The 26,743-nt window shown below is 36.9% G+C and overlaps 1 protein-coding gene across 3 annotated transcripts in view; it reads right to left on the bottom strand.

Annotated features, from left to right (window-relative positions):
* UNC79 (unc-79 homolog, NALCN channel complex subunit) overlaps positions 1-26,743 on the bottom strand; it is a 95,002-nt gene that overhangs the window by 24,552 nt on the left and 43,707 nt on the right. For 2 of the 3 annotated variants that reach the window (XM_042864344.1, XM_042864353.1), the window contains 15 exons: positions 25,309-25,491; positions 24,339-24,501; positions 22,424-22,573; positions 20,678-21,898; positions 18,732-18,839; positions 14,628-14,744; positions 12,579-12,662; positions 10,204-10,306; positions 8,162-8,302; positions 5,487-5,525; positions 4,486-4,598; positions 4,314-4,399; positions 3,183-3,356; positions 1,626-1,694; positions 935-1,045 (listed from right to left, as the gene is read on the bottom strand). In XM_042864344.1, coding sequence (XP_042720278.1) covers positions 935-1,045; positions 1,626-1,694; positions 3,183-3,356; positions 4,314-4,399; positions 4,486-4,598; positions 5,487-5,525; positions 8,162-8,302; positions 10,204-10,306; positions 12,579-12,662; positions 14,628-14,744; positions 18,732-18,839; positions 20,678-21,898; positions 22,424-22,573; positions 24,339-24,501; positions 25,309-25,491 — 2,862 coding nt within the window. The remainder of the gene's footprint in view (positions 1-934; positions 1,046-1,625; positions 1,695-3,182; positions 3,357-4,313; positions 4,400-4,485; positions 4,599-5,486; positions 5,526-8,161; positions 8,303-10,203; positions 10,307-12,578; positions 12,663-14,627; positions 14,745-18,731; positions 18,840-20,677; positions 21,899-22,423; positions 22,574-24,338; positions 24,502-25,308; positions 25,492-26,743) is intronic. The other variant, XM_042864361.1, reaches the window with a different exon arrangement.

Genomic DNA, 26,743 nt, shown 5'->3' with positions numbered 1-26,743 from the left:
CTATAGATCTAACTCAAATTACTTCCAGTAATTGGAGAATCTCTTCTGTACTCAGGGTTTTTTTTCTTTCAGAAATTCTTCTCTTTCAAATGAGACAAAAAAGTAATATTTGCTTTCTGCAATTAAACATACTAATAGTTTCTCTTAATGCTTCAAACCATTGCATTTGGTGAAAGGACTTTGTATTTTCTTGTGGTGCATCTTTTCTGTGAGAGTACCATTGCTTTTTTTGTTTCATTTTTAATGCATATTCAGTGATTTTAAGTGTTGTATGCATTAACTGATGTTAACTTCTCACCAATTGCAATAAAAATGAAGCTGACAAGTAACTGAGTGTTATTTGTATACTGTATCTTTCAACCAGAATCTTAAAAACTTTTTCCAGATGTTTTGTTTTCTTTTCTACTCAGCTGAGAGCTATGCACACCAAAGTGAGATACTTAATACAGAATTAAACAGGATCCTGACTTGTGGAGTATTCCGCTGCGATCAGCAATCTGCTAACTCCCCTCACAGCTTGGCTTTCAAGTGGCACTATTATGAATATTTGGGTTTTTATTGTGTAAAATATGTGGCTAAATCCGTGCACTAGGAAATATACGATTATACAGACAGTCACACATGAATACCAAATGTCATCTCTAAGAGGGAAAAATTTTCAAAAGTTGTGAAATCGTATCAAAGCTTTTTTTCTGAGCAATGCTTTCAGTAGGTTCCCTTTAACTATCTATACTGGGAATGTGAAATTCAGTGTTATTGATAGGTGCTGCATCATCATCGCTACTTGATTAGCCAAACTACATTAAAACCGTTAACATGTTTGAAACTTGACACTGATTTCATCTTCACTCACAAATATCCTACTTGATGGTAGTAGGACTTTGTCTGTCCTATTTTCAGTGGTCTCCAATGGAAGATATAATCTCATTGTTACCTTAGTGAAGGCTCGGTAGCACAAACCACACAGTTCCACCAGGTAGGCCAGAGTGAAGACAGCATTCTGAATGACAAAACTTAGTAATTTTGAAAAAGGCTCCAGAAGACTCTGCAATGACATGATTTAGGGAAATCAGAACTGGTTGCTCAGCAAAACAAAAGGCATTCCATCTCAGATATATCTGAATGGAACACCAGCGTTATTGTTAGTTCAGAAACGATTTTGCTGTGATCTACACTGCTTCAGTCAAATGGCTATTCTATCCACCAAATAACTTCATGCTTGTACAACAAGTTAGAAAAAAAAAGAATTTTTTAAAGCTTATTCTCTAGTGTTTATGAGACATCAGAGATTCTACAGTGTTTATGCAGGAAAACCTTACTGATCTCAGAGGAACTGTGCTAGTGAGAACTGCTGAACTGGCCTCTGAGGAAGTTCGTTGCTTTTTTTTTTTGTTAGTGGAGAATATCAAATCTTTAAGATACACACTCACACCCACAAAGGAATGCAATCCTACCCACACTTCACAGTAACCAAGGTTCCAAAGCTCTTACCATTCTCCACCATGCATCAGATTGCTCAATTTTATGCTTAAGTATTATGTTTTCCTAGCTAGTGCATAAAAACACATTTGCAGAATAATGCAGGTTGGTTGAACAGGAGGCAACAGAACGTTCTTGAAACTTACCCTAGTGGCACTAGTGGTAGGTATCTTCAGCAAGCAAATCATTATTCTTAAACTAGAATCTAAAGAACACTGTGGACATTTTGAAGGGAAAAAAAGTTAGTACCTTTCTCTTACTTTTAGTGGTGGCAGCTATTAATAAGCTACAGGTGAATTCTGAAAAATGATCTCGACTGATTTTTAGTTACTTTGCCTCAATTATTACTTATTTCTCAACATGTAATCATATCCCCTCAATGGTAGCATAACTACCTGAAGTCTCAAGAAAATTTGACAAAAGTGCTGGTTTTAGAACACTTACATTTACCTTTTGTATTACAAAAATCTCCTTGAAATACATTCCCACTGTAGTGAAAATGGATTTAAAAACTGAGTGAATTAGCACCATCTATCTCACTTCTGTGATTGTCCTGGACTATGATATTTCCCTGTATATCAAGATAGGGCTGGGCCCCATGGCATTAGAATAAGCTCTGGCAATAGCTGCTCCAGAGGCCCCATTAGATATGCTCCCTAAGGTGTAATTGATTTTTCTTCTGTGTAAATCACAAAGGTTGCAACAGTGAGCGGAATTTCAAGGATCTGTCCTTCGTCTCACTTTGTCCCAGGTGCAAACATCTAGAAGAGCAAAGAGTCATACATGACCCTGGAGGACAGGTGATTATTTTATTTCTACCACTAATTATATTTCCCATGAATAAAGGGAAATCATAGTAAACACTCCATCTAAATGGACAGAACCAAGGAATTTAATGTTTCATATAGCTTGAGAGTGACACCATTTAAAAAGTAATTCACAAAGTTAGATGCTGGATCCTTCAGCTCACACTGATCAACATGCCTTTGCACAGAAGAAATTATTGCTTGGCCCATTCATGCTGTGAGAAAAGAAGTCAGAATAAGAGTATCAGAATTCCATGTTTACTGGAAAGAATCAGAAACTTTTTTCTGTGTTAACTGAAAAAAAACATCACAAAATGCATACAGTAGGAAATAAGGCCTCTCTGCTTTGAGCACTCAAGAGTAAAAGCCCAAAACTTCTAGTTTCAGTTTCCATATGCATTCAGTTTCCATCCATATATAGCCATGGTCAAACAAGCAGGCTGGGCCCAGCTATGGGAATAGTTCCAGTAGTCTCACATTTTACTCTGCCTGTCTGAGTATTGTGTACTTTTAGCAAATTAATTAGGTTGTGCTGGCCTTCTTGTGAGATTTAGTTAGTTTTAACAGTTAAAACCAAACAGATGCCAAAACACTGATTCTCTCAAATGCAGTAATCTACTCTGACAAAGTCGGGGTATGGAAAGTGTAGAAGGGAAAAAATATCTAACAAAGAGTGGAGTGTTCTCCTGGTCAGAGTTGTTATTGCTTCCTATTATTAAATATTATTAAAAGTGATAGATTGGGAGTACAATAAATGTAGTCCTCTATAAACATTAGTTGCATCATTAGAAAGCATTCACAACCACCTGTACTCTGGCTCTCATCCACAACTTTCCCACTGTTTCTGGACATCCTGACCAATGCTAGTAAAGCTCATTTCAAACGTCTATATCATACCTTAAGTGGCAAAACACAAGGGAGTTTGGTAAGGAAGGTCTGAAACTGATTACTAATTGTAGTCCAAAGGTTGCTGGGAGAATCCATTGGCAAGGCTTCCATAAAGGTAGCAATATTTTCCAAACAGCGTAGCATCGCACCCCCTGCTGGTAAATTCTTTTTGTTATTTAAACCCTGGGAAACAAAATGACAACTATAAACAAATGGCCGCTTAAACACTATTTGGAACTTCAGAGGTTTATTTTTCATATTAAATACTATTTACATCTTGTATAGTACTAATGATAAAATGTCTGAGGAATTTGACCTGAGTTTGTGATAGTTAAGTCTAGTTCATTTCCTAAAGTACTGACCAAAAGATTTCAATATCAAAAGCTTAAGATACTGAACTTTGAGAGAAAATTTTATACACAAGGTCCTAACTCATATGCTGCTTATATTGTCAAGGCACTAAAAAAAAGAAAGCACAACTCATATTAACCAGTAGCTTGTCCATATTTTCCTTTGGCTAATTTTGAAGAAGCCATTAATGTTCAGTAAGTGATGCACAATTTTTTGGCTTGTGTATGAAGGACAGGACCGGAAAGATGTACATAGTTTTAAAGCTCTGTCAGAATCTTTGGATTCTGTTTGTGTTTGAAGGAGCACCTATGTTCTTGGAAGAGCAGGAGTATGGAAGTGACTAGTACTCATGGGATGCTAAAAGTTACAATAGAAACAAGCCAAGAGCACAGAAGGAAGTTGGCAGAAAGCAGGCAATAGATCTCTGGATTATTTAAAGAAAGTGCCATCTGACACAGATGAGAAAGCCAATATAGGAGGATAAATATTTCCAAACACCAGAAATAGTGCAGGGAAAGAGATGGCCTAAGCTGCTAAGGAATAAGACAGCTCCAGGAGCTGGTCTGTGGGAAAAAAAAGAAAAGAAAAAAAGCTATCAGTGAGAATAAAACCCAGAAGAAAAATGGTGAAGATCCTGCTTCCAGTGACAAAAAATAAAAAAAAATAAAAAATTCACATTGCTTTTAGTGATATAAGTTTGAACTCCTAATGCACAAGGAGAGGTGGCTTCAGTAAGTCTGGTAATGCTTAATAAAGCCAGTAACATTAATAGTGGGATAGCCAACATACCTCTAACAGCTGGCTTAGAGCAGCAATAGAACTCAGCTCACTGAAGTCCATAAGGGATGTGGCTAAGGTCCGTAAGAAACTTCCATCTGAAATTGTAATGACATTTTTTCACTAGGTGTTCATACAGGGATAACTGTAGTGGTCAGAAATGTACTCAGGTACTGTAGATCACCTTTAATATTGCTCTGGAAGAGCTGGGGGAAGATGCCATTGGGAGCCAGCTGATGGAACACACAGCGGAGGAACTGCTTGGCCACACCTGCAGCATTTCCAGGGATCATCATGCTGGAATGAAAGGAAGGAAAAGAATGTATAGAAATTGCCTTGCAGATGAAACACCTCTCTAACCTGAAAACATAGTGATAATAAATAAGATTCTATTTTTTCTTAATTACAAAAGTGTTCAGTTATGAGAAAGACATAAGCAGAACTTTCCTGATTCAAAAAAGTTATTAATTTTACTTTATTAATTCAGGTCAACTATTCAGAGATGGAATTCTACTTTTGCTTGTGAGCTGTCAGGTTCTGAAATACAATCCTGCTCTCACCTTGTGGATTTCAGTGGTACAGATTCTTGGTTTTACCATAAAACACAAGAGAAATAGGTAAATATGCACGTTACAATTATTAATTTGCTTCAAGAGTTTAAATATTTCCTGATTTCTCACAAATTGAATGGTTTGGTTTAAAAAAAAAAAAAAAAAAAAAAAAAAGTGTTATCTATTTACTCCTAAACTGCACTTCTTAGCATTTTTTTGCAGCTTTTCAAAACAAATTTATCCTATTCAGCATCTTTTTTAAGTGATGAGACATCACTGTAAGGGGATCCATGGCTGAGGATGACTCAATTCACCTCAGTTCATTGAATGAAGTTTATCAAGATGAACACAGTTTATCAAGGCAAACACTGAGCAAACACTGAACAAGCTAAAATGATCTGCAATGAAATTCTGGAAATCACAAGGCATTTTAAATGAATCTGATTTTTTTTATTCACTACATATGAATACGAGTTCCTGTTCATGTTGAGGAGGCAAAAAATATATGAAATGAAACTCTCACTTAGAAACTTTAAAAAAAAAAAAAAAAAAAAGATCACATTTAATTGTTTCATGACCAAGGAGGACAATGCTTTAAATTCATTGCTGGATAAGGTATCTTTTGCTACTATACCTTTCTGCTTGATTAGAGAAACTGGTACTTGATGCCAACCTGCAACAAAAATAACAACAATTGAAGCTCATATGCTTTTAAGCTTTTTTGTGTTCCATTTTAAATAAAGTCAGTAGACTCTCTAGCTAAAAAATAATAATAATAAACAAAAGTTCTACAGAATGTTTAAAATGCTACCAGAAATTTCTCGTGAAGTGCTCTTAAATTCACACAAATCATATTGGAACAACATATAAATTCTAACCAGTTGTGTAACAAACACTTCCCAGATTTGAAGACAATTCTACTTCCCTTCCTGCTCCGGAATGATGAAAAGTGAAAACTTCTGTCACATGCATATCTAAAACAATTACTAATCTAAAAGGATGTGGCGAAGAATAAACTTTGCCAGAAGCTGCATACTAAGTGAATTGTTTCTGATTAACACAGCAGCATAGACTGAGCCAAAATTCTCCACTTGGCAATCTGAAGTGAGGCTTCACATTTCAGATTTTGGCACTTAAATAAGTGGCTTAATTTCAGAAACAGTAAGTACATCAGTGCTCTTACAAAGTCAGATGCGAAAGTCAGGGGGTTCTCAAAAATCACATCATCCATTTTTAGTACCTAAATGTAGACTAGGAAGCCCAAAATGGGAATCCATTTGAGAAAATACTTAATAAAAGCATAAAGTAAATCACACACTTAAGTATGCAGAACATGTAAACAGAGTCAGAGCTTATACTATCAAAGCAATACACATTTATTCCTAAAAGTCACTAAAAGTTGGAAGCATCACCTACATACAAAATATCATGCAATTTTTACTTTCATTTGGTACACATCAGTATTTCAGCTGGTATAAGATACAACTGAATTGCAAGTTCATAGAAAAAGACCAGTTTGCATCAGCTGATGAACTGGCTTTTAACATTTATCTTTGATTCAAGCTCCTTTCAGAGTAGATTTAGCATTTGCTTAATCCTCTGTCAGCCTCAGTTCAGAAGGCAGTTTCTTCTCCAGTCTCCACTACAAACCAAAAGAAGGATTCTAAAGCAGTTCAGTCAAGTGACTGAGCCAGAATGGATGGTGATTTCCATTAATGATGCATGACAAGCTGGACACACAGCATACATTCAGCTGTGAAATAATCTCAGGTTGGATAATGCAGTGGATTGAAGATAAAGTTGTCCCAGCATAAATCAGAAAAAAATCAAGAGAGTCCATGACTGCACTCTTGTTAAGAGGAGCCCAGGCTAAAATAAAATGTATTTTCTGATTTGAAAATTAATTCTGAGTGAAAATAGGTCTGAGGCCACCTTCAAGCAATACAAGCCTAGACCCTGGAATAACTAAAGCATCAGCTTACCTTAAAGTGCTTGCAGATTTCTGCAGAATTTGGTGGAACTAATTACATGCCAATAGACATCACAGCTATTTTCCAAAAATCTACTGAATTTTCAGAAACAAAAGCGTAACAATTTTCTTCTGAAAGAAATCAAAGTCATATGCAAAGTTTCTCCCCTCCATCTGAATGCTATAATGCAAGCATGTTGTTGAAGGACTGTTGTTCTTATTTGTTTGTTTTATAATAAACAAAACATTTAAGTTCTGATTTTCAAATGGAAAGATGTCATGAGACATGAACTATATTAAATACTTGGGAACATCTAAAGCTTTTTGAAATTAACAGCTTGCATGTGTTTATCACTGGCACTCTAAATATTATTTGAACAAACTCTCATCACCATCTCCACTTATTACCTCATTACTTACGTTCAATGTAATTCTGTTCTAGATAGCCACTTACTGCTCTTAGAATTTGCCAGAAAAGGCAGCTAGTAGGAACAACATGGGACATTTACCAAAAATACTTCATGCTGCATGCCATCTGCTGCTTTAAAACAATCAGTTTCCTCCAAAAATGCAGCATTCCTTCTTCAAAGCACAGAAAAAGTTAAACCACTCAGCCCTCATCCCTGATAATTTATCTTCCAATTGATTCACTCTCTATGACTTCTTAATGACTGCTAGTTCTGTACTGACAAGAATAACACAGAATGGAAAGTATCTGTCTAATTAGAAATTTTGCCTCCACTAGAGTTCATCAGCAGTGAACTGCAGCACTGGAATTAATGAAAATAGAGGACTTGAATAGTAGCTGTGTTTAAATGGAAGTGGGAGATGGGGAGGCAGGGCTGTAAAGAACCATGTCCCTGCACAAGTCAGTCAAGCAACTTCAGACACTGAAAGTAATATGGAGAGAAGAGCTGTGCCATTCTGCACAGAATGTTGCTCAGAAGTTTGTTTTGAAACACACAGAATGCATCTCTCCCACATCTTAAGCAACAAGTTGTGAAAGCAGCTGAAGCAGCAGTGACAAGTACTAAAATACAAGGGTGCATTTCAGTTATCCAATGCATACTAGGTGAAAGTCACAACAGATAAACAGTAGAGATGCCAAACATTTAAGACATTATCAAAGACGACTTGATAGAGCAGCTGGTTAGGAAGCCAAGACACGCAAATCTTTAGTTTTAATAAGCAAATAAAATATGGTTGAGGAACCTGAAAAATTCTTCAAGCAAGCAGAACCAGATATTATATATAGCTTCATATAATGAAGTTTATGTAAACTCAATTACAGGCACAAAATTCTTTCAATCACATGGAAATGAGGACAGGCCTGAATTTACCTTCCAACAGACTGCATGATGTCTAACAGTAGAGGAGCAGCCAAGTCTGGACTAAGGTGAATGAAGGTTGAGAGCACAACTATTGCCAGGCCTAGTGTTTCTTCATCATATTCTTCAAGAATTGCTCCACAATCATGGCATCTGCAAGGAACAGTAAAACAGACATTGAGAAATTCAAAACAATGCATCCAGGCATATTTATGTCTTTTTAAAGCACTATAATTTAGTACTTTCTATTCAGAATTAATTTAGTAAAAAATGTAATTGTGATCTTTCTATAATTAACTGAAGTCCATGGCTTTCAAATATTAAAAAATGTTTCCGCTAGCTGCACTGGCTGTTTTTGCACTGACAAAGGAAGACCACAGTGTATGTCTAAGTTTTGAGTCCTACGCTGGTAATGCTTAGCTACTTCCCTCACTCTGTATTGGACTGTTTCAGTTTGCACTACCCAAGAGGAGTCTATCACAGTGAAGACTAGCCCTAGCAATGTTAACATCAGCCAGTTCATGCCACTTGGTTTCAGGCAAGGGCTGATGTCCCTGGCACTTTTCTATATAGCAGCATAGACACAATGACATACATAGATGATCTCAAAAAGAGAGAACAATTTCACATTGTCCTTTCTGTCATGAATTATGAGTAACAGATTATGCAACTAAAAGCAATAACATGATTGGCCTCCACAGCATTTATCACCCTTAAGGAAATGAAAGAAGGAAATGAAAAACCAATCAGAAGCACAGAGCCTTAGACTTTGGAGAAACCTCCTTTTCCAGGACAAATTTGCTTCTGAGTCACTTACTCCTCCTGAAATACTAAAAGACAACCAAAGAAGTTCTGAAAGAAGTCTCTAATGTCTAATTATAAAGACGATGTCAGACTCAGGAGAGATGAGACAGGCTTTCAAAACTGAACACGAAAAACAAACCAATGTGGGAAACTAGCCCAGTTTGCTCAATTTAATCAAATCAGTTGCTAATGACTCCAACAGATTGTGATATTTCAACCTAATGGAATTGTACAGGCAATTTTCTTGACTTTGTCACTAAACAGAGCGAAAATATGCCAACAAAGTCATGAAAATCAAGCTCAGCTGGTCTACATGTTAACAGGTAAAATAAAACATTAACGTGTAGACCAGCAGAGCTTGATTTTAGCTAGAGCTTTGGAGAATTGACCAAAGGATGTGACAAAGATAATCCTCAACTTGAGGATCCTTCACTTTGTTACACTATAAGGTCTGCTTCCAGTCACAGTATGCTCAGTAGCCTTAACCAGTGATCATCCTGGTAGATCTGTTTACTGGACTAAACACAGTAGCACAATCAGGAACTTACAGTTTCTATTCATAGTTTTCCAGTAATTCAAGACATAGCTCCCTTCTGACAGCTTTTCTTCTCCATTAAATGAGTACACTTAATACTTATTTCAGAGGCATTTTAATCAACAAGTAGATGTTTGCAAAATCCTTTGAGATTAGTGCTATTTTGGTAACAGAAGTGTTGATTAGTAATCACAACTTTCTACTTCAACTGAAAACCAGAAATATTTGAAAAATAACCTTTTTTCTTCCTAAGGTGAGAGTGGTTTCAGTGATCACAAGAAACCAATGATTTAAAATAGGGAACAGTACAATTTCACCCATTTAAGCAATCAGTCTTAATTAAAGAAAAATCCAAAATGTATGTTTCCCAGTGTCCTTAGTAGGTTACATATATTGTATAATTTTAATCATCCAATTAACCAGTTTTAACTGAAGGGTAGAAACTGTGTCCCTTCCCCTTCACGTACATACAGTAGCTTGAGTTGTGTTCTCACCACTGCAAACTCACAGATATCCCACTGAGTTAGAAACACATCTTGTGGGCAGTGTTTTGAACATTTTTAACTTAGAATAAAATATCTTAATTAATTCAAAAAAAGATAGCATACGGTTAAAAGATAAAAAGAAAACTTTATTTCTGTTGAGTATATTTATATTTACTTTGATCTATATTAAGTTTAACTAGTTTTTTGAAAGAAACAGGAAATGAACTTACTTGTCAGTCATCACAGTGGGCTGATCATCAGCAAATTCTTCTGGTGCAGGTACAAACATACTGACTATACTGGGTGCTGATAACAAGCTAGATTTTGTGGCACCTTTAGGCAGCAAGGAACAATAAAAACAGAAAAGCAAAAGGAAATCACTAAGCAGAATCCTAAACTGCATTGGCCTGAAGATCAGGCTTGTAAGGATGAGCCATAATGATTTGACTGTGCACAGATTAAGAAATATGTATGTCAATAAAAAGATATAGCATGTTCCTCAAATTAACTATGACTATCAGTTAAATATCCTCGAAAAAAAGATAACAAAGAAAAATTCTGGGAAGGGCAGGTGTCTGTGAATCTACTCATATTTAGGAAGAGAGGATAATTCTACAGATTGTATTCGACTGGAGGAAGATTTGCATCCTTCCTCATATGTTCAGGGAATCACCTTGTCACCATTCTTAATGACATAAAGTAAAAAAGTTTGTATGCCTGACCACCATGTCATCAGCTTATTCATAGCATCCCTAACAGAAGCATGAGAGAAAAATTAAAAAAGGGACAGTTAGAAGAAAGAATTTATAAGAACTTGAGAAACACTGAAAGCATTGGAGCTGGTAATTATAAGTGCTTTCCATTTAAAGTCTTCACAAGCGTCTTGATTCTACAAAACCGAGTTTTTCAGCTGGGAACCCAAAGACAGCATAACTCTGCCCAATCCATGAGATTTCTTTAGCACTAGGCAAACTGTGCATCGCTGTTTTCAGACAGATGTTTATTTAAAATGAAAAGTTGTGTAAAATGGAAAATCCAAACTCTTTTCTTATTTACGTTTCGTTTTCCAGAATTAGTCCAGAATAAGGTAGTCTGAGATTCTAACCAATATGATAGTTTTCTCCCTTAATCCCTTTTTTTGCATTAAGTATTCACGTTAAACAATTGCAGGAGGAAAAAAAAAATGCAGAAGAGGTAAGACTCCAACTACTCTAGTTGCAAAGAAAACCTCAGGATGATGAATCCAATGTTAATGGGCTCGTGGATAAGCCATCAGGAACTTCTATCAAAGTTATGGTGATATAGAGGTCATGTCATTCATCTTAGGTACATTTCAGTGGTCATTTAAATATTGTTGGCAGTTTCATCCTCCAGGTTAGCAAGATAGATTTAATTCCTTTGGAAAAATATGTTTGCGCTTTGTATAGCTGGCATGATAGAGACTGCTTTACAACTGTTGCCAGAAAGATCAGCTCCATTAATGAATCCAGGGAACTCAGTTGATAGACACCATCACATTGTGTATAAGCTGCCCCAAAGGCATCTCATTCCAAAGATCTGTCTATGACAAGCATGTTTTTTAATCAACTTTTAGAAAAGTATCTATGTCTATCTAATCTGAATTCAATTACATGTTAATGCTACCAACATTCTTTCTGGTTCTTTCCATCTGCAGATTCAAACTTAACATTAACATTAGCATGTTCTGACAATATTTAACTATGGAGGTAGCTTCCCATGGATGCTTAGTTCAGAATTTCTGATAAGATAATCCCAGCTATTACAGGAAAATCAAATTTAATAGCACCTCTCAGGCAAAATAAGAATCTCAGAAGATTCCATAATATTTGAACTGAAAATACAAGTGTTGAGGTTTGATCTCACAAGATGACGACATCTTACTCAGAAAAAAAATATTTCTTTACATACAGAGTTCACTACTTCATAATTGTTCCCTGAGAATTATCTGGATGTAAACAGACACTCCAGAAAGTCTAGAATACTCTCCAGAAATGTAGGACATCATCCAGAACATAAGGAATAGAAGTAGATTTTCCATATATTTCCAGCCAATTACTTTCCCCTTAACAAACTAATCAAGATCTCTCTATCATGAATTTAGAAGTTCACTGTCATCTTCTCCAGATAGATGGCCCATTGCAGCATGTAAGTACTAATAGCTGTCATAATGCAGGACACAATGTTGGGATAGAATTCAACTACTCAAAAATGTCCTTCATTCTTTTACTGAGCAGAAGAAAAAAAACACGATTAAGTTGGAAGAAGATAGGTCACTGCCACACCACAAGATTGTAAGAAAATCTGTACATCTTTGGCTATGAGGATATTGAACTGGCAACTTCCAGCTTGACAGCACAAGCCCAGCCAGAGAAAACACTAGCAGAAAGCCAGTGCCTCTCATCAGCTGACCCTGTCTTGAACGAAGAGATTTATCTAATACTTTCTCAATAATGTGTTCTGCAGGACAGTTGAGGGCTTTAAGGTAGCTGAATGGAACACAAAATTCACTGGTATTTGGTACTAATGAGAAAACATTCCTAGTAGTCTTTACAGAGAGATCAGGTCAACTGGACACTGAACTAACCTCTGATTCTTAGTGGTGGTCCCTCCAAGTCAGGGTTTAGGCAAACAGGTACATTGCATAGCCGCTTTCCATGCTGTATCTGCTCTGTGAATAAATACAGAACTTCAGTCTCCATCACTATGAATCCAGTATGTCACCAGCACAAGAAGATATAAACAGTTAAACCAAGAAAAAGACAAATAAAACAGCTTGGGGGGGAGAGAGGAAAAAAAAAAAAAAAAAAAAAAAAAGTAATTTTTAAGCATAGGAAGAGCAAAAGAAAAAGGGAGGAATGGAAAAACAGAAGTCCACAAAGGAAAAGTAACAGATTACAGAACACCAAAGAAGGCATTTTGAGAAATCTGACTAAACAAGAAATGAAGAGCTAACTGTAAAGATTCAACAAGGTATGGAATATAAGAGCCACAATAATAAAAAATAAATGTTTAGTAATACCATAGACTAGAAGTTAATGTATAGCTTGTTCTGACAGATGCTAAACATGCAATGATTTTAATGTACAGATAACAAGCTTGAGAAAGAAAGGTTTGAAATAAGAAATGAGAAGCATGGTACCTACCCGTGTTTAAAAACAAAGAAAGCATGCATGGACCAAGCTTGCATCATATAATTCTGCATTATAACAGTTGTTACACTTGAGCATGAGTCTCAAAACTGTAGTGTGACATTGAAATGACTAACAATCAAACTGACCATATGTCCTGAAAAAAAATTAATCTGCCCAAATAGTGTTTTTACTTTAAAGCTAGTGGTTGAAAAGGAGACTGAGAGATGCAAAGGTTTCTGGAAGAAAACACTTTACTTAGTATCTCCACCATTGTAGGCCTTTAGTTGTTATGAATGTTAGACAGAAAAGTAGCAGATGTTATGAAGAAATCTAGTGGATTTGGAACAAAGTTAACAAGATGGAACTCCTACATAGTTTTGAGTATTGACCTGTTATTCTGAAATGTAGGATAAATACTTCTCACAGAAGGACATTAGTAACTTCTTAATCTCTAAAAACCCATCTGAAATTTGAAGTGATACCAACTAAGTCTCTTTAACAAACAAACTTACTTGCCAATAAGACAAAAACTTTTGCTACTAATGGCAAATTCTCCCCTTTATGATTTAAGGATCTCATGCTGAGCATGCCACTCGGCAGACTGAACCATCAGAAAGGAAAGACCTGAGGTATACGCTATACCTTTAGCCATGTTTCAGATACAACATCTAGTTTGCTGGAACTGGAGGCTGAAGACTGAATTAAGCAAAACCTTGAGCACAGCTGTCCAGAACTGGTAGACATTCATTCAACACACTAAATTACACAAGGGGTTTTAAGCATTCTTTTCTGTGGACACATGTAGACCTTCTCATAAGTTCATAAGCACAATTCCATAATGTCACTAACATCAAGATGGGCAATGAATGATCTAGTCTCTAATACAAATTATAATTAATTCATTGTTTAGTGGTATCTGCTGTCAATTTGAGCACAAGAGAACAATTTTTAAAGAAGATTTTTTCAAAAAAAGTAAAACTCTTCACATGAAGAACGAGGAAATTATGTGCTTATTTCCATTTTCATTGTCTGCTTTATTTTCATCTTGAGTGGTGAAAAAGGGTCAGTAAATGGAAAACAAACTTCAGGTGTTCAGCATGAGCTGACAGAAACTTCATTAAACAGGGAAATGAAACTGGATAGTACAGCGTGCAAATCCTTAGTGTACCAACACCATTGTAAACATATATGCAAATTAATGATTCCATGCATCAAGATGAAATTCTATACTTAATGAAATCAACAGAAATACTTCCATTTCAATCGGCTAGGTCCCCAGTATGAAAAATTATGGGGACACCATTGTACCAGAGGGGCTACATCCCAAATATCCCAACTCATACCAGGTGAGAATCTGCTATTTACTACGCAGATTCCTCTTTAGACTTGAGACTGATTATTTACCTGCAGAGGTAGAATAAAAACACCTACTTTTCTAGTGGATTGATACAGAAAGTAATTGGTTTAAGAAATAAAAATAAGGAACAATAAACGCAGCTCACCAGTATCCCAAGTGCTGATATTGTGGGGAGCACTAGACTGGTGTTCCAGCTGCCTCTTCATTAGCTGGTTCATTGTCAGAGCTCCCAAAGAGCCTCTTTTCATTTGTCTGAACTGAGCTGCAAGTTAGAAATGCAAAAGGATTTCAAGGGCTCAAACAACACGTAAAACTACTCTTATTTCCTGAACTTACAAGCCAGTATGAGGTAAATAGAGATAGGATATGAATTGCTTGCTCAAGGATCCTGCTCGAGTCAATACACACTTTTCACACAGCTACACAGGGTAAAATGGCCAAATGACATACCATAAATGACTTGGATCTAGGATCTTATCTACTGTGTCAATCGTCAGTGCCTTTTTGTCACCAAATATCACAAGTTCTTCAAAATACTAGGTATCTGTGCAGTGTAAGATACCCCGAAGTTCCCACGCCGATAGGTGATAAGCTCACACACTGTGTACTGAGAAAAGAAACGCGGTCTCCTCCCAGCAAAGTATGGAGGATTACTGTATCTATGCTCACTAGTAGGGAAAGAAATCTGTTTTGCTTACTGTGTTCCATCAGCAATCTTCAAGCAGAGGCTTCCTAAATACTTGCCTCAGGCATAGTATCTGCACGTTCTTCTAAAATGTAAAGCCAGCATGCTTTTGAAAATGGGTGCACTTCATGACTGCCATTCTTCTTCCAAGGAGAAACAAGTCCTTGTCATTTCCTTATCTGACCATTTATAATACCCACTTACATGAGCATTACTACATTATTTTATGGGTTTGTCTCACTAGACAATGCTTCCAGAAAAAAAAAAAAAAAGAAAAAAAGCCACTTGTGGACTTCTAATTTAAAACTTTTCTGGTCATGTATCTTTTGAGTGCTTAAATGGAGGAAGAAATAAACCATATAGTATTCCTGACTTTCTTACTTCCCTCCATTCATAAGGAAAAAATCACATGGAATAACTGAAACACTTTCATTTTGCTAGCTGAACATGAGCAATATAATGTATTTCCACCACAGAAATCAAACTCATTTTTCAGAGTATGAAGACAGAGACTATGACTGAACAAACTATGCATCTCCATGCAGGAAAGCTTTACAAATATTGCCATAAGCCTATGTTTAAATGCCTTCCTTAGTAAGGCTCAACAGCAAGGACAACAAATCAAAATTTTCTAATGATTATTTTCATTTGTTAATATGGTTTTAAAACCATATTAATGTTATATCAAGTAGTTCACTTTTAAAAATCCAGAAGTACCTAGCTAAGTTTTGAAAACAAACCCAGACTTTCACGTTATTAACTGTGATGAAGAAGTTCAGACATGAGATAAACTACAAATAAAACTCTGAGAGGTTGAGTGCCTTTATCCTAAACTCGGTCTATTCAGTGGAAGTTCACACGCGAGCTATTTTACTAAGTGAAGTATTTTAAGTTTTACTTTATTATATCCTTTCAACGTATCAGAGTGCACTTCATTTGGTATTTTTGGTACAAGTACAGCACTGCTGCAAAGTAGTCCCTGTATAACTAAATTTCTGGAATGGAACCAGGCGAGGACTTTATTACGTGTTTTCCTTTTTAAGTTATATTGCAGCTGTTTTTCACAGAAAAAAAAAGTATAATTTTCATCAATTTCAGGGCAAGAATTTGAAATAGACATTTTATCACTTTATCAAGTACAGCATTTCCTAATGAAAGAATGGCAGTTAATGTTAGAACTGACAAGACTGCTTGGAGTGCAGATGACTGCCAAATTCTAGAAAATTATCTCTTAGAATTTTCTTAACAGCTTTTGTGGTTAGAATTAAAAAAAATTTCATGCACATTTCCCATCCTCAGGTTACTGTTAAGTAGGCTTGGATTTCTACTGTTATTTACCTGATTTCTCATGTACAATGATCTCAATTACCAGGAATCAAAAAAGAAAATCCAAAAACATAAAATCCAGAGAGTTGTCAGCCTTTGAACCATGTTGGAACCAGGCTGACTGCTGTGGACCAGCATGTGACTTTTCCAGTCTATGACTGACTGGTGATAAAGGGCAGGAAGCGGTTCATGACCAGGCGGTCCACAGAAAACCTGTGAATCATGAAGGGATAAATAACTTCCAGATATTATTTGGTAAGTCTTTCATATATTAGTTGTTGATCTGATCAATCACTTTGCTGAGGAATTCTCTCCCCAGGAAGTCCAAAGGCAGTATCTTCCTATCGCAATTTAATGACATGCTTTCTGTGGTCTAGCACTGATCGAACAAGCAACGTTATCTGTTTGTGTTACGAAGTGCCTTGTGTGCACAATCCTGATCGGGACTTGTTATGCAAAGCACTGTAAAGGCGTGTAGTAAAAGGCCAAAAATACTTCAGTCAAAATATACAAGGGACACAATGGAAGTATCCGAGCTCCATTTTACAGCTGGAAACCGAGGCACACAGAAAGAAGTAAATTGTTGAGAGAAGTTGAGCTATAAATATCCACTAACTCCTTCAATAAACGAAGGTGAATTCCACCTGGCCCCATGAACTTAGTAAGTTAAGCTTAAATGTTGATCTGACACAGCTGGTCCCTTACAATTCTGGTGACCAGAGATGGGAAGTCAGTGCACCCCTAATCATGGTTCTCCAATTCTGCGGTCTGGGCAGCCCAAGTTAAATACTGAGGTAATAAAAGGTATTAAGCCTCCACCGTTTCCTTCTCTTTACTTTTTTAGGTGACCTCCTCCTGCTCTTCCAACCTGACAAAACTGAAAAAGCCTCTTTTGTTGTCTGACACGACAGTAGACTCAAGTTGTGTTTGGCATTTCACATTTTCTTCCTGCAGATGCAAACTAAAGCTCTGCACTCTTTCTGTGAACCCAGGCTTTAGTTGCAGAGGTCAGATAGTATCCAGTTTATTTCCAGGCAGAGTTCCCTGTTCAGACAGGTCAGGCTTCTGCTCCACTTACTTGACTTTGCTGTACAGTGGGATTGCACACTCAAACTGTTGTGGTTCGGAAACATCCACAGGTACCCCGTGGGACCTCTCTAGCTGCTTACTCTATTCTGCACCTGCTGCTGCTGCTTCCATTTCTGCTGCAACTGCCAGGGCTTCCTGCAGCTTCCTGCCATTTTGAACTGCTCAGTATGATATAGATACTACTCCAGATTTCATGTACTGGAATTTACAGAAACACAGAGCACTCACTGATACCAGACAGTGATAGGTCTTAACTGGTGGTTATTTAGCTGCTTTTCAGGCTATCATTAAGTGGACGATGAATGTTTAATTCTATAAAATGCACATCTCTCAAGATGCTTTCGGTAAAACCAGAGAGGAAACCACTGTTCCAAGAGCTAATCTAGCATGCCACAATAACATAATCTTTTAACAGGACTGATACTCCAATCTAGCAGCTCACTGCTATCAAAGCAGATCATCATTTCCCCTTCCTTTTCTACTACCTACAGATGCTGTCCCATCAACATTCAGGTGTCTTACTTAACATTGCCTACATGGACATGCAATTCTGGGTTTTGTTAAACTATTCCAAGATGCCTCCACCTTCCAATCTTAACTACATCTGTTCTATTAAGCCATGTGACAATAACTTTTAAAATCAACCTTGCTAACTTTCCCCTGAGATGAGTATAGGACTGCCAGATAAGAAGTTAATGCATTTCAGCTGAGTGGCACTTAAAAGCACTTTACAAAAATTGCAAGAGATTTGTAGTGTGTTTTTTTTTCCTAAGGTAAAACAAAAAATATGATGAAGACCACAGAAATAGTTCTGTGAAGCTCTCATCCTCTTCTCTGTGCATATACAATTGACAGTGTTTTCTCTCGCTGTAAAATAAGCGTTTAGCTTCAGTGAAATTCTGCTTTCATCTGCTACCTAGCCTAAATCAGGCAAACCATATTTCACAAATTTGCCAAGTCTCAACAGAAAATCCTGTGGTTAGCGATTGCTAACATCCTCGACATAGATTAAACAAATCTAATGATGTCCAGCACAGCCATGTTTCCAAGAATCAATAAAACTCAGAGGGAGGCATTTGCCATATATGATATGCATCTGATGTATAAATACAACAAGAAATTAAACTCTTGAATCAGGGATGCACTTACTTGATATGGTAGAGTGACTACTTGTCTCTGGGACACCTGCTTCAAGGGTTGGTGCAGAAGATGATTCTCTTGGCATTTCCAGAGTTGAAAGCCCTTTCGCAGCAGGATCTACATAGAGATTTTACTTAAACTGTCAGTGTTCAGAATCAATAAATATTTTCCATTTGCTTTCACGCTGGATATCTTTCTCACATTTCTTCAATCATCCATTCACCATCTGGTATTCGCAGCAGTTCTAAAAGGACTCAGTGGTAATGTTTACAGATGCACAGGGATCTATTACTTAAAATCACTTTTTGAAGGAGATTTGTACATATGTCCATTTAGAGCTCAGAAATAACTAATGCACATGGAGTTTGTTTTCGATCCTGCTCACAAATTAATTAACAGGACGACCAACACGCAAATGTGTATCTGTGCTGTAAAGAGGCTCAAGCATGAAATTCTGAATCCTACAGTCGTGTGGTTGAAGAAACAATCACCATTTGCGTATTTAATTCAGAAATCACTTGTGTCAGAAGCCCTTCTAACACATATGGATGTACAACAGGATGACAAAGCTCAAATAAGGCTTTGAACTTACAATCACTGTATTATGATTGTGGATGGTGATATTAAGCCTACTTAAATTAATTACAACAAATGTATTCTCAAATAAATTAATTCATAAGGCTAAAACAAAGGAAAACAGATGCATGAGACACATTAAACTACCCAAGTAATTAAATTACCTAGTTATGCAAACTGACTGCAACGTAAATGAGCATTTAATGAGTCATTGTGACTGCTTTATGTTCCCTTTGGATGACATATGTAGATACCTGCTAACAAATGACTACGGTATATGTTAAAATCCGAGATTCCATGTGGCGTTTCAGAACTGGGACAGTCCTTTCAAGATGTTTCAAGGATGTTTTTGTTAGGGAATTCATGAAAACTTACTAGTGGTCCTTACAGTTAATTGAAAAAAAAAAAAAAAAAGAAATTGAATCCAAATGCTTTTAATGACCATTTTTCTCAAAGAACCTATGTGAAAGGTTCAAAAGCACTTGGCTCTTTTGTTTTTACAAAGCTTCAGCAGTTCATCAGCTTACTGGTACCACAAATGGGACACTCAGCCTCAAACAAATGTAACAGCACAGCTACAATCACATTGAATGATTTCTCCTCGTAGAACTGGGATATCACAAATTCATGAATCATAATGGAAAATTATACCATGGTTCCCTCTGAAGTAAATGAGAAATAAGTGAGGTCAAGCATACGTAAGTATTACTCTTCTCTTCAAAGAACTGAGGCCTGGAGGATTTTTTGATTTTATAATTAATGTATGTTTTTAAACAGACTGATAAAAACCCAATCTCTGAAAAATCCTGAAAAGAAATAGCCAAACAATCTGAAAAAAACTAAGGATAAACAAAAGTACTCCATAGTTTTCCACATGCTAGCACTTCAAATCTTTAATAAGTATTAGCCTTGTAACTTTATGTATATCCAACTACTGTATAAAAACAAAACATGAATATCTTCGTTGCTAAATGCAACCTGTAGTTAATCCCATGTGCTCTTAGCTGTGCTAAGTTTGCTTTCCAGTTTGCTTTCCACTGCCTTCTGTCCGCAGAAGAAATAAGAGACAAAAATCACTATATAGAGAGAATGACCAGCATAATATGGACTGGACTGCTCACATAAAGAAGTCACAGAGTTACACTCCCTAACTTTGATATGAGGGACAGTGTTTTTGTCATTGAGCTCCAACCTCTTTTTCACATGGGCTCTCCCCTGGACGTGCATGATACCTGCATGGCTAGTACATTCCTTGTGAAAAACAAACACCTGGAAAATTTCAGCTAGTTCAGGTTGCACCAGATCACATATCTTACTCTGTATACCTATCTGTTACAAAAACCTTCACAATACACCATTAAGACAGCAGTTGAGCTCACCTGCTTCCTTCTGCTCTCCCAGCTTGTCAAGGATGTTAAAGGAAATGTCCAGGTATTCTCTTTGAATAGCACTCACAGCAATCTTCCTCTGCTTCCTCTGGCGGGGGACAATCTGAATCTTAAATTCTGACTCCTCAGTCTCCTCTTCTTGCTTTTGTTCTGTGTTTTGTTCAGTATCAGACTCTGGGTTGTTACCAAGTTTATCACTTTCGGTTTGGTTTTCAGAATCCTCAGGAACTTTAATGAGGACTGTTTTAACACTGGGACTTGGAATTGCTCCACTAGGCCTAATTTCCTCCACATTGAGTTCAGAGTTATCATCAAGGGACGTTTCTGGAAGGGCAAATGACTTCTGCAGCAGGTCCCTCTTCTGTTTCAGTGTTAGTGAGTTCCCACAGGATACGTCATGAAGTTCTTCAGGCTTACCTAAATCCAAAGAATTCTTTTTATCTTTGGGAGAAGTAGATAGGATGTCCTCTATTCCTGCTGAAGTGCTGTTGCTTGTATCCTTAGAACTAAAGTCTTTGGAGCAATCTTCAATGCTGAACTGGACCAGAGGTGTTGTGCTGAGGCTGAGTGCAGAGATGTTGATAGGTGTTGAGGGAGATGACACAGTGGTTTTGCCAGAGACCTCATCGTTTAACTGGTTAATTGTTTCTTCTTCATCACTCTCCACTATTCTTAGAGGAGGAAGTGGTTCAAAGACTAAAGAGTCACTGTCTGAAGTGGAAAGTACTGAATGCTTTTCAGGACCTGATGTTGAGTCAGAGGACAAATCTATCAGATCTAAATCTTCCTTGGGACCAGCAGGTTTAACTGGAGAGTCCACCTTCACTTCAAAGGTTTCCATGCAGTTTAACCTAACTTCTGGTATGACAGGTCGTCTTGTTTCCTGGAAACTCTCTGCAGAAGGAGGATTTTCTTGTATTTCTATATTTTCAGCTTTAGTAGAAGAATTCTGCCGAGATCGTCCATAATCACTCTGCCTGTGTATCGTGTAAGCAGCAGGGACAGGTGGCTTTTCTAAGTCACATCGATCTATGCAGGACTTCCTGCGATGTTCATCTAATGTAAACAACAGGGAGTCTGCATTCCCTATATCAAGAGATTTTTGTTTTAGAGAGCGCAGTTTTTTTTTCTGAATGCTTTCTTCTCTCACACAGCGTAGAATACTGTCTTGTAAGGCCCCCGTCTCTCTATATTCAGCCAGCTCTATTTCACCTGATTAAAACAGAAAGAGCTAATACTACCTTAGTTGGAAACTTCTGCAAGATATCTTCATCTCACAATTCACTGGCATTTCAAATACAAAACCAGTATTAATCAAAACTCTAAAATGTGTGTTTTTCACCTCAGAGACATATCGTATCGATTTTTACAAATTAAAAGAGATAAACAAAGCAATAATTACAAAAAAAAGCCCTACACTGAAATAATAGGATTTGTCCAAATTCTACTCATCCTGGATAGATGTAACATGCAGGCAAACTGCTTAACCCTATGCATTGGATAGAAGATTACACAGTCAAGCAATTTCTAAGGACATTTGGCATGGCTGTGTTAGTTATAAAAGGTAAAGGAAGAAATTAGCTACACAAACCATTTTGAAGAGGTTTCAAAATAACTTTGTATTACAGCATTGGACACGCAGTGCAATAAACTCTACAAAGAAATGTGGTAATTTGAAACTAAAAGTGGGAAATTGTATTTCTAAATGAGTAAGATGAGAGAAAAAAAAAATCATACTTCTCTGAGCATTCATCTCAACTGGTTGATATTTCACCATTTTGCTGCCACCAATTCTCTTCAGTCTTGCAAAGAATGTTTGAGATTCTTTATTGCAAGGTCCAGTTGGTGTATCATGAATGTCAGACTCATCAAAAACACTGTCTTCCTCTGCTGGAGAAAGAAATAATGTTATTAATCTTCACAGAGTGTAATTCCTTGAAAAGCTGTCAATGTGATAAAGCCTCAGCTAAGTTTTCAACTAAATTTGAAGAGTCATCTGAATTTTGTTTAAAAACCAAACTAAAAAAAACCTAAATACCTATAGAAAACAGCTAGAACATCTTCATTCTTGTTACATCATGAATTCAAGTTAGAAAGAGCAGAGATAAATGAAAAATGGGCTACAATACAGCAAAAGCATACCAAAGCTTTTACCATTCTAAGCCGATATTTTCCTATTAACAGTACAGATTTCTTAGATGAAAGAAACAATAACTTTGGATGCTGACTTGAGTAAATAACTGTCTATGCTGCTCAATGAGAAACTGTAAATTGCAGGAGATGAGAATTAGTATGACTGCAGGGTCTGTAATAAATAAAATGGGAAAGTGAAAAAGAAAAAAAGAACAATAATCCTGAATGGCTGGTAATAGCAATGGAATGAAATCTAATAGTATGAACTATGAAAATGTTGATCTGAGTAGTAATAGTAAAGCATTATGGCTGAATTTGAGAACCTGTGGTTGGAAATGGCAGAAAGGAAGAAAGACATAAGGCCATCTATGCACCAAAAAATAAATACATTGCCTATATGAAATAGCTACTTAAAAAATAAGGAAAAGGGAAAAAAAAAACCATATTTAACATATGTCTCATTAGGCACCTCCTTAAGATTCAAGAGAAGAAACAAATTTTGCCCTGTCAGTTCTATTAGGTGGGCATGGAGAAAAAGGGCATTTGGTGTTGAGGAATGAGGAGGAGGCATAGAAGTCAAACAGCTCAAATGGCCAAAAGCTGAAGACATAAACTGAACATTAATGTCTCTAGCCTTCAAAACGGCAGAAGCTTCTACTAGACGTGAAGTCCTGAAACAACCATCTTAAAGCTTCAGGGATAAGAAAACTAATTGATAAGATGAAAAAAAAAGTCAAAGAAAGTTGATAATATGAGCTTCTGTAGGGACTGGGCTTAATAAATCAAGGGACTACTTTTGACCTAACCTTACACCAACTCACACCATCACAGTAACTGTTATGGCTAGCAAGCAGTAGAGAGTTAACAGTCAAATTCAGACTCCAAGGAATGAACAAGTCTTCTGCCTTTAGACATAAGTATCATACACGTTTGCATCTGAGATACTCAACTTTAGGTCTGAGTTCATCACTTCCACTTTTAAACATCTACTATTTGGTACTATGCCATGTTAACATAAGTTAGTTTGAAGTCACTATTTTTAACATCTGCTTTAAGATGAGATGAAATGTACATCTTAACCAACTGGATTCTCAATTCTAGACCACTAGAGAATGTGCGTATATATCTATGCTTGGTCAGATGAGTTGCATTCCCTATATCTGAATATAGCAATAATGCAGCAAAGGGTGGTTGCAACTGTTATGTATGTGTATAATCAGATAAAATTCTCATTAAAAAAGCCAAGGACGACCTAGGTGTGCAACTGAACTACTCAGCCTAAGGCACCCTCTCTGCAAGATAAAAATTAGACTACTGTGCTATGCTTTGTCTACAAAGAAACAGTGAATTTATTTATGCTGCTACAGAGGGCTATAGGTTGTCAGATAAATCAGACCTTGGACTTAATTCTGAGGATTATGTTCTAAATTTTAGACCACATCTGCTCATTTCTACAACATCTGTGATACTTCATGGATTAAATAAATGACTATCAAATAAATGAAATTGTTTAAAGTACCTTTTTCCTTTTCACTGTATCGGCTTATGTTACTGTTGTCACTATACAAAGGACCAGCAGTTGCATGGGGCTTGCAGCTGTGATACTGAGCATTGAGGGTATTGACTGTGATATGGATTAGGTGAAGTACAATCTTGCTGATTTCACAGTCTCTGTAGGGGTACTGTTGAGTGAAAGAGAAAAACTTCAGCTTAAAACTCAACTTTTCTCCATGGATAAACATTTAGGCAGTAAAACAGAAAAAATGACAAGAATATTGTCAGCTTGGATGCCCTCTGCCTTCCTTTGATCATACATTTCTAAACACATGGTGAGGAGCAGGACTGTTTTCAACTTTGTACAGACACTTCAATAGAGTCCCTATTAAGATTTAATATATTGCTTTCTTGACTTATATGGCAAAACCAATTGTTGAATGTACATAGTAATGTAAAAGTTCTTATCTTCCAAATGCTGTATTTCAATTTGCAGGTACCATTCATTTTTAGTGTCTCCACTTCCTTGCATGCTCTGTAAAACTGCAAGAACTTTGTTAAGGATATCAAAAGTATTCACAACTGTGTTTCAGTGTGTAAACACCCTATATTTTAACAAAAGTCACAGAAGCATCATTTAACTAAAGAGTATAAGCTAATAAGCTGACTCCCCATTTAAAAGTTACAATTCGTTTCTAAAAAACCTAAATATTATTTATGAACTTTCTAATTTTTCAACCTTTATATAGCATTTTACAATATTCAAACTTATCTATTTCCTTCACAGTTAACTATGGAAAAGACAATACAGACAGTAGGTAGCACAGTTGAAAGCCTAATTACTTTGAGTTCTGATATTAAACACAAAGGGTAAGCAAATCAGAGGTGTACCTTGCAGCTCCTTTCATTTGCAGTACAGTTAGGTGTTCCATGTATTAAATTTTACTTTTAAGTGTAAATTTTAAGATAAACAGCACCTCTTTGGGACCACTCACCTTATAGAGAATGACAAGTAAAGCCTTTAACCACATCTGCCGAATGTGAGGTTTGAGGGACCAGAGGGAGCAGCGAGGAGGCTGCTGAAAGTAATGTCTTAGCTGAGGACAAGTGCAGTATTTCAACACCTGCACCACCAAAGGAAGAAGGTGTTTTCCCAGGTTGATGTTGTAGTCCATCACCTGAAAAGAATATCAGCACAGGGATTAGCTCACCAAATCAGCTCCACTGAGGTGATAATTCAGTTTACATATCAGTTAAGTGAAAACAAACATTTTATCTTACTATCTTTCTTTGTCTTACTATCAATTAAAAACTTTTTCCAGTTTGTCAGGCTCTCATTTTAGCTAGATAGGTAAAATGAAACAAAGGAAGATGCATTCTGAAAGTTTTCCAACCTGCACAGTCAGAATACTAATATACATTGTCACGTCCACAACATACATCATAGGGATAGCCTTATATCATGGCACAAATTGGTCGTGCCTTAATAGACAAAACTATGCTGCATATATACCATGTTTACCAGACACAACACAATTATGGGTTACTTCTTGTTGTTAGTTGTTTTCTAAATTAACGTTGTACTAACAGTTTTCATTGTTTTCTTGTCAGTCTTGCAGCAACTCTCCAGTCTGTCCAGGTCTTGTTGAGAGGCTGTGCTGCCATTCAAAAAGGCCTGGATAGACTAGAGAGTTGGGCAGAGAGGAGTCTGATGAGCTTCAAGAAGAACAAGTGTAGAGTTTTGCACCTGGGGAGGAATAACCACATGCATCAGTATAGGTTAGAGATTGACGTGCAGGGAAGGACCCAGGTGTCCTTTTGGACAGCAGTTTGGCCATGAGCCAGCAGTGTGCCTTTATGGCAAAGAAGTCCAATGGTATCCTGGGGTGCACTAAAAACAGCGTGACCAGCAGGTCGAAAGAAATGATCCTCCCCCTCTATTTTGCCCTGGTGAAGCCACATCTGGAGTACAGTATCCAGTTCTCGGCTCTGCAGTTCAAAAAGACAGGGAACTCCTAGAAAGAGTGCAGTGGAGGGTGACAAAGGTTATTAAGGACTTTGAACATCTCCCCTATGTGGAAAGGCTGAAACCTGGGACACTTCAGTATGGAAAAGAGAAGGCTGAGAGGGGATCTCATCACTGTTTATAAACGCATGAAGTGCAGGAGCTGAGCTGATGAGATCAGACTCTTTTCAGTGGTAAGCAACAGTAGAACAAGGGGCAGCAGTCATGAACTGCAACACAGGAAGTTCCATACTAACACAGAGAAGAAAGCAATTGAGCACTGGAACAGGCTGTCCAGAAAGGTTGTGGAGTCTCCTTCTCCGGACATATTTGAGAACTGGCTGGATTCCTACCTGTGCGATCTGCTGTGTGATTTTTCTTTAAAGCTTTATGTCCGGGAATCAGTAGTTGAATCAGATAATTTC

This window comes from Lagopus leucura, unplaced genomic scaffold (assembly GCF_019238085.1).
Source record: "Lagopus leucura isolate 7727_CA_CO unplaced genomic scaffold, USGS_WTPT01 Super-Scaffold_1, whole genome shotgun sequence".
NCBI lineage: Eukaryota > Metazoa > Chordata > Aves > Galliformes > Phasianidae > Lagopus > Lagopus leucura.
This window is presented reverse-complemented; position numbering and strand designations above follow the sequence as displayed.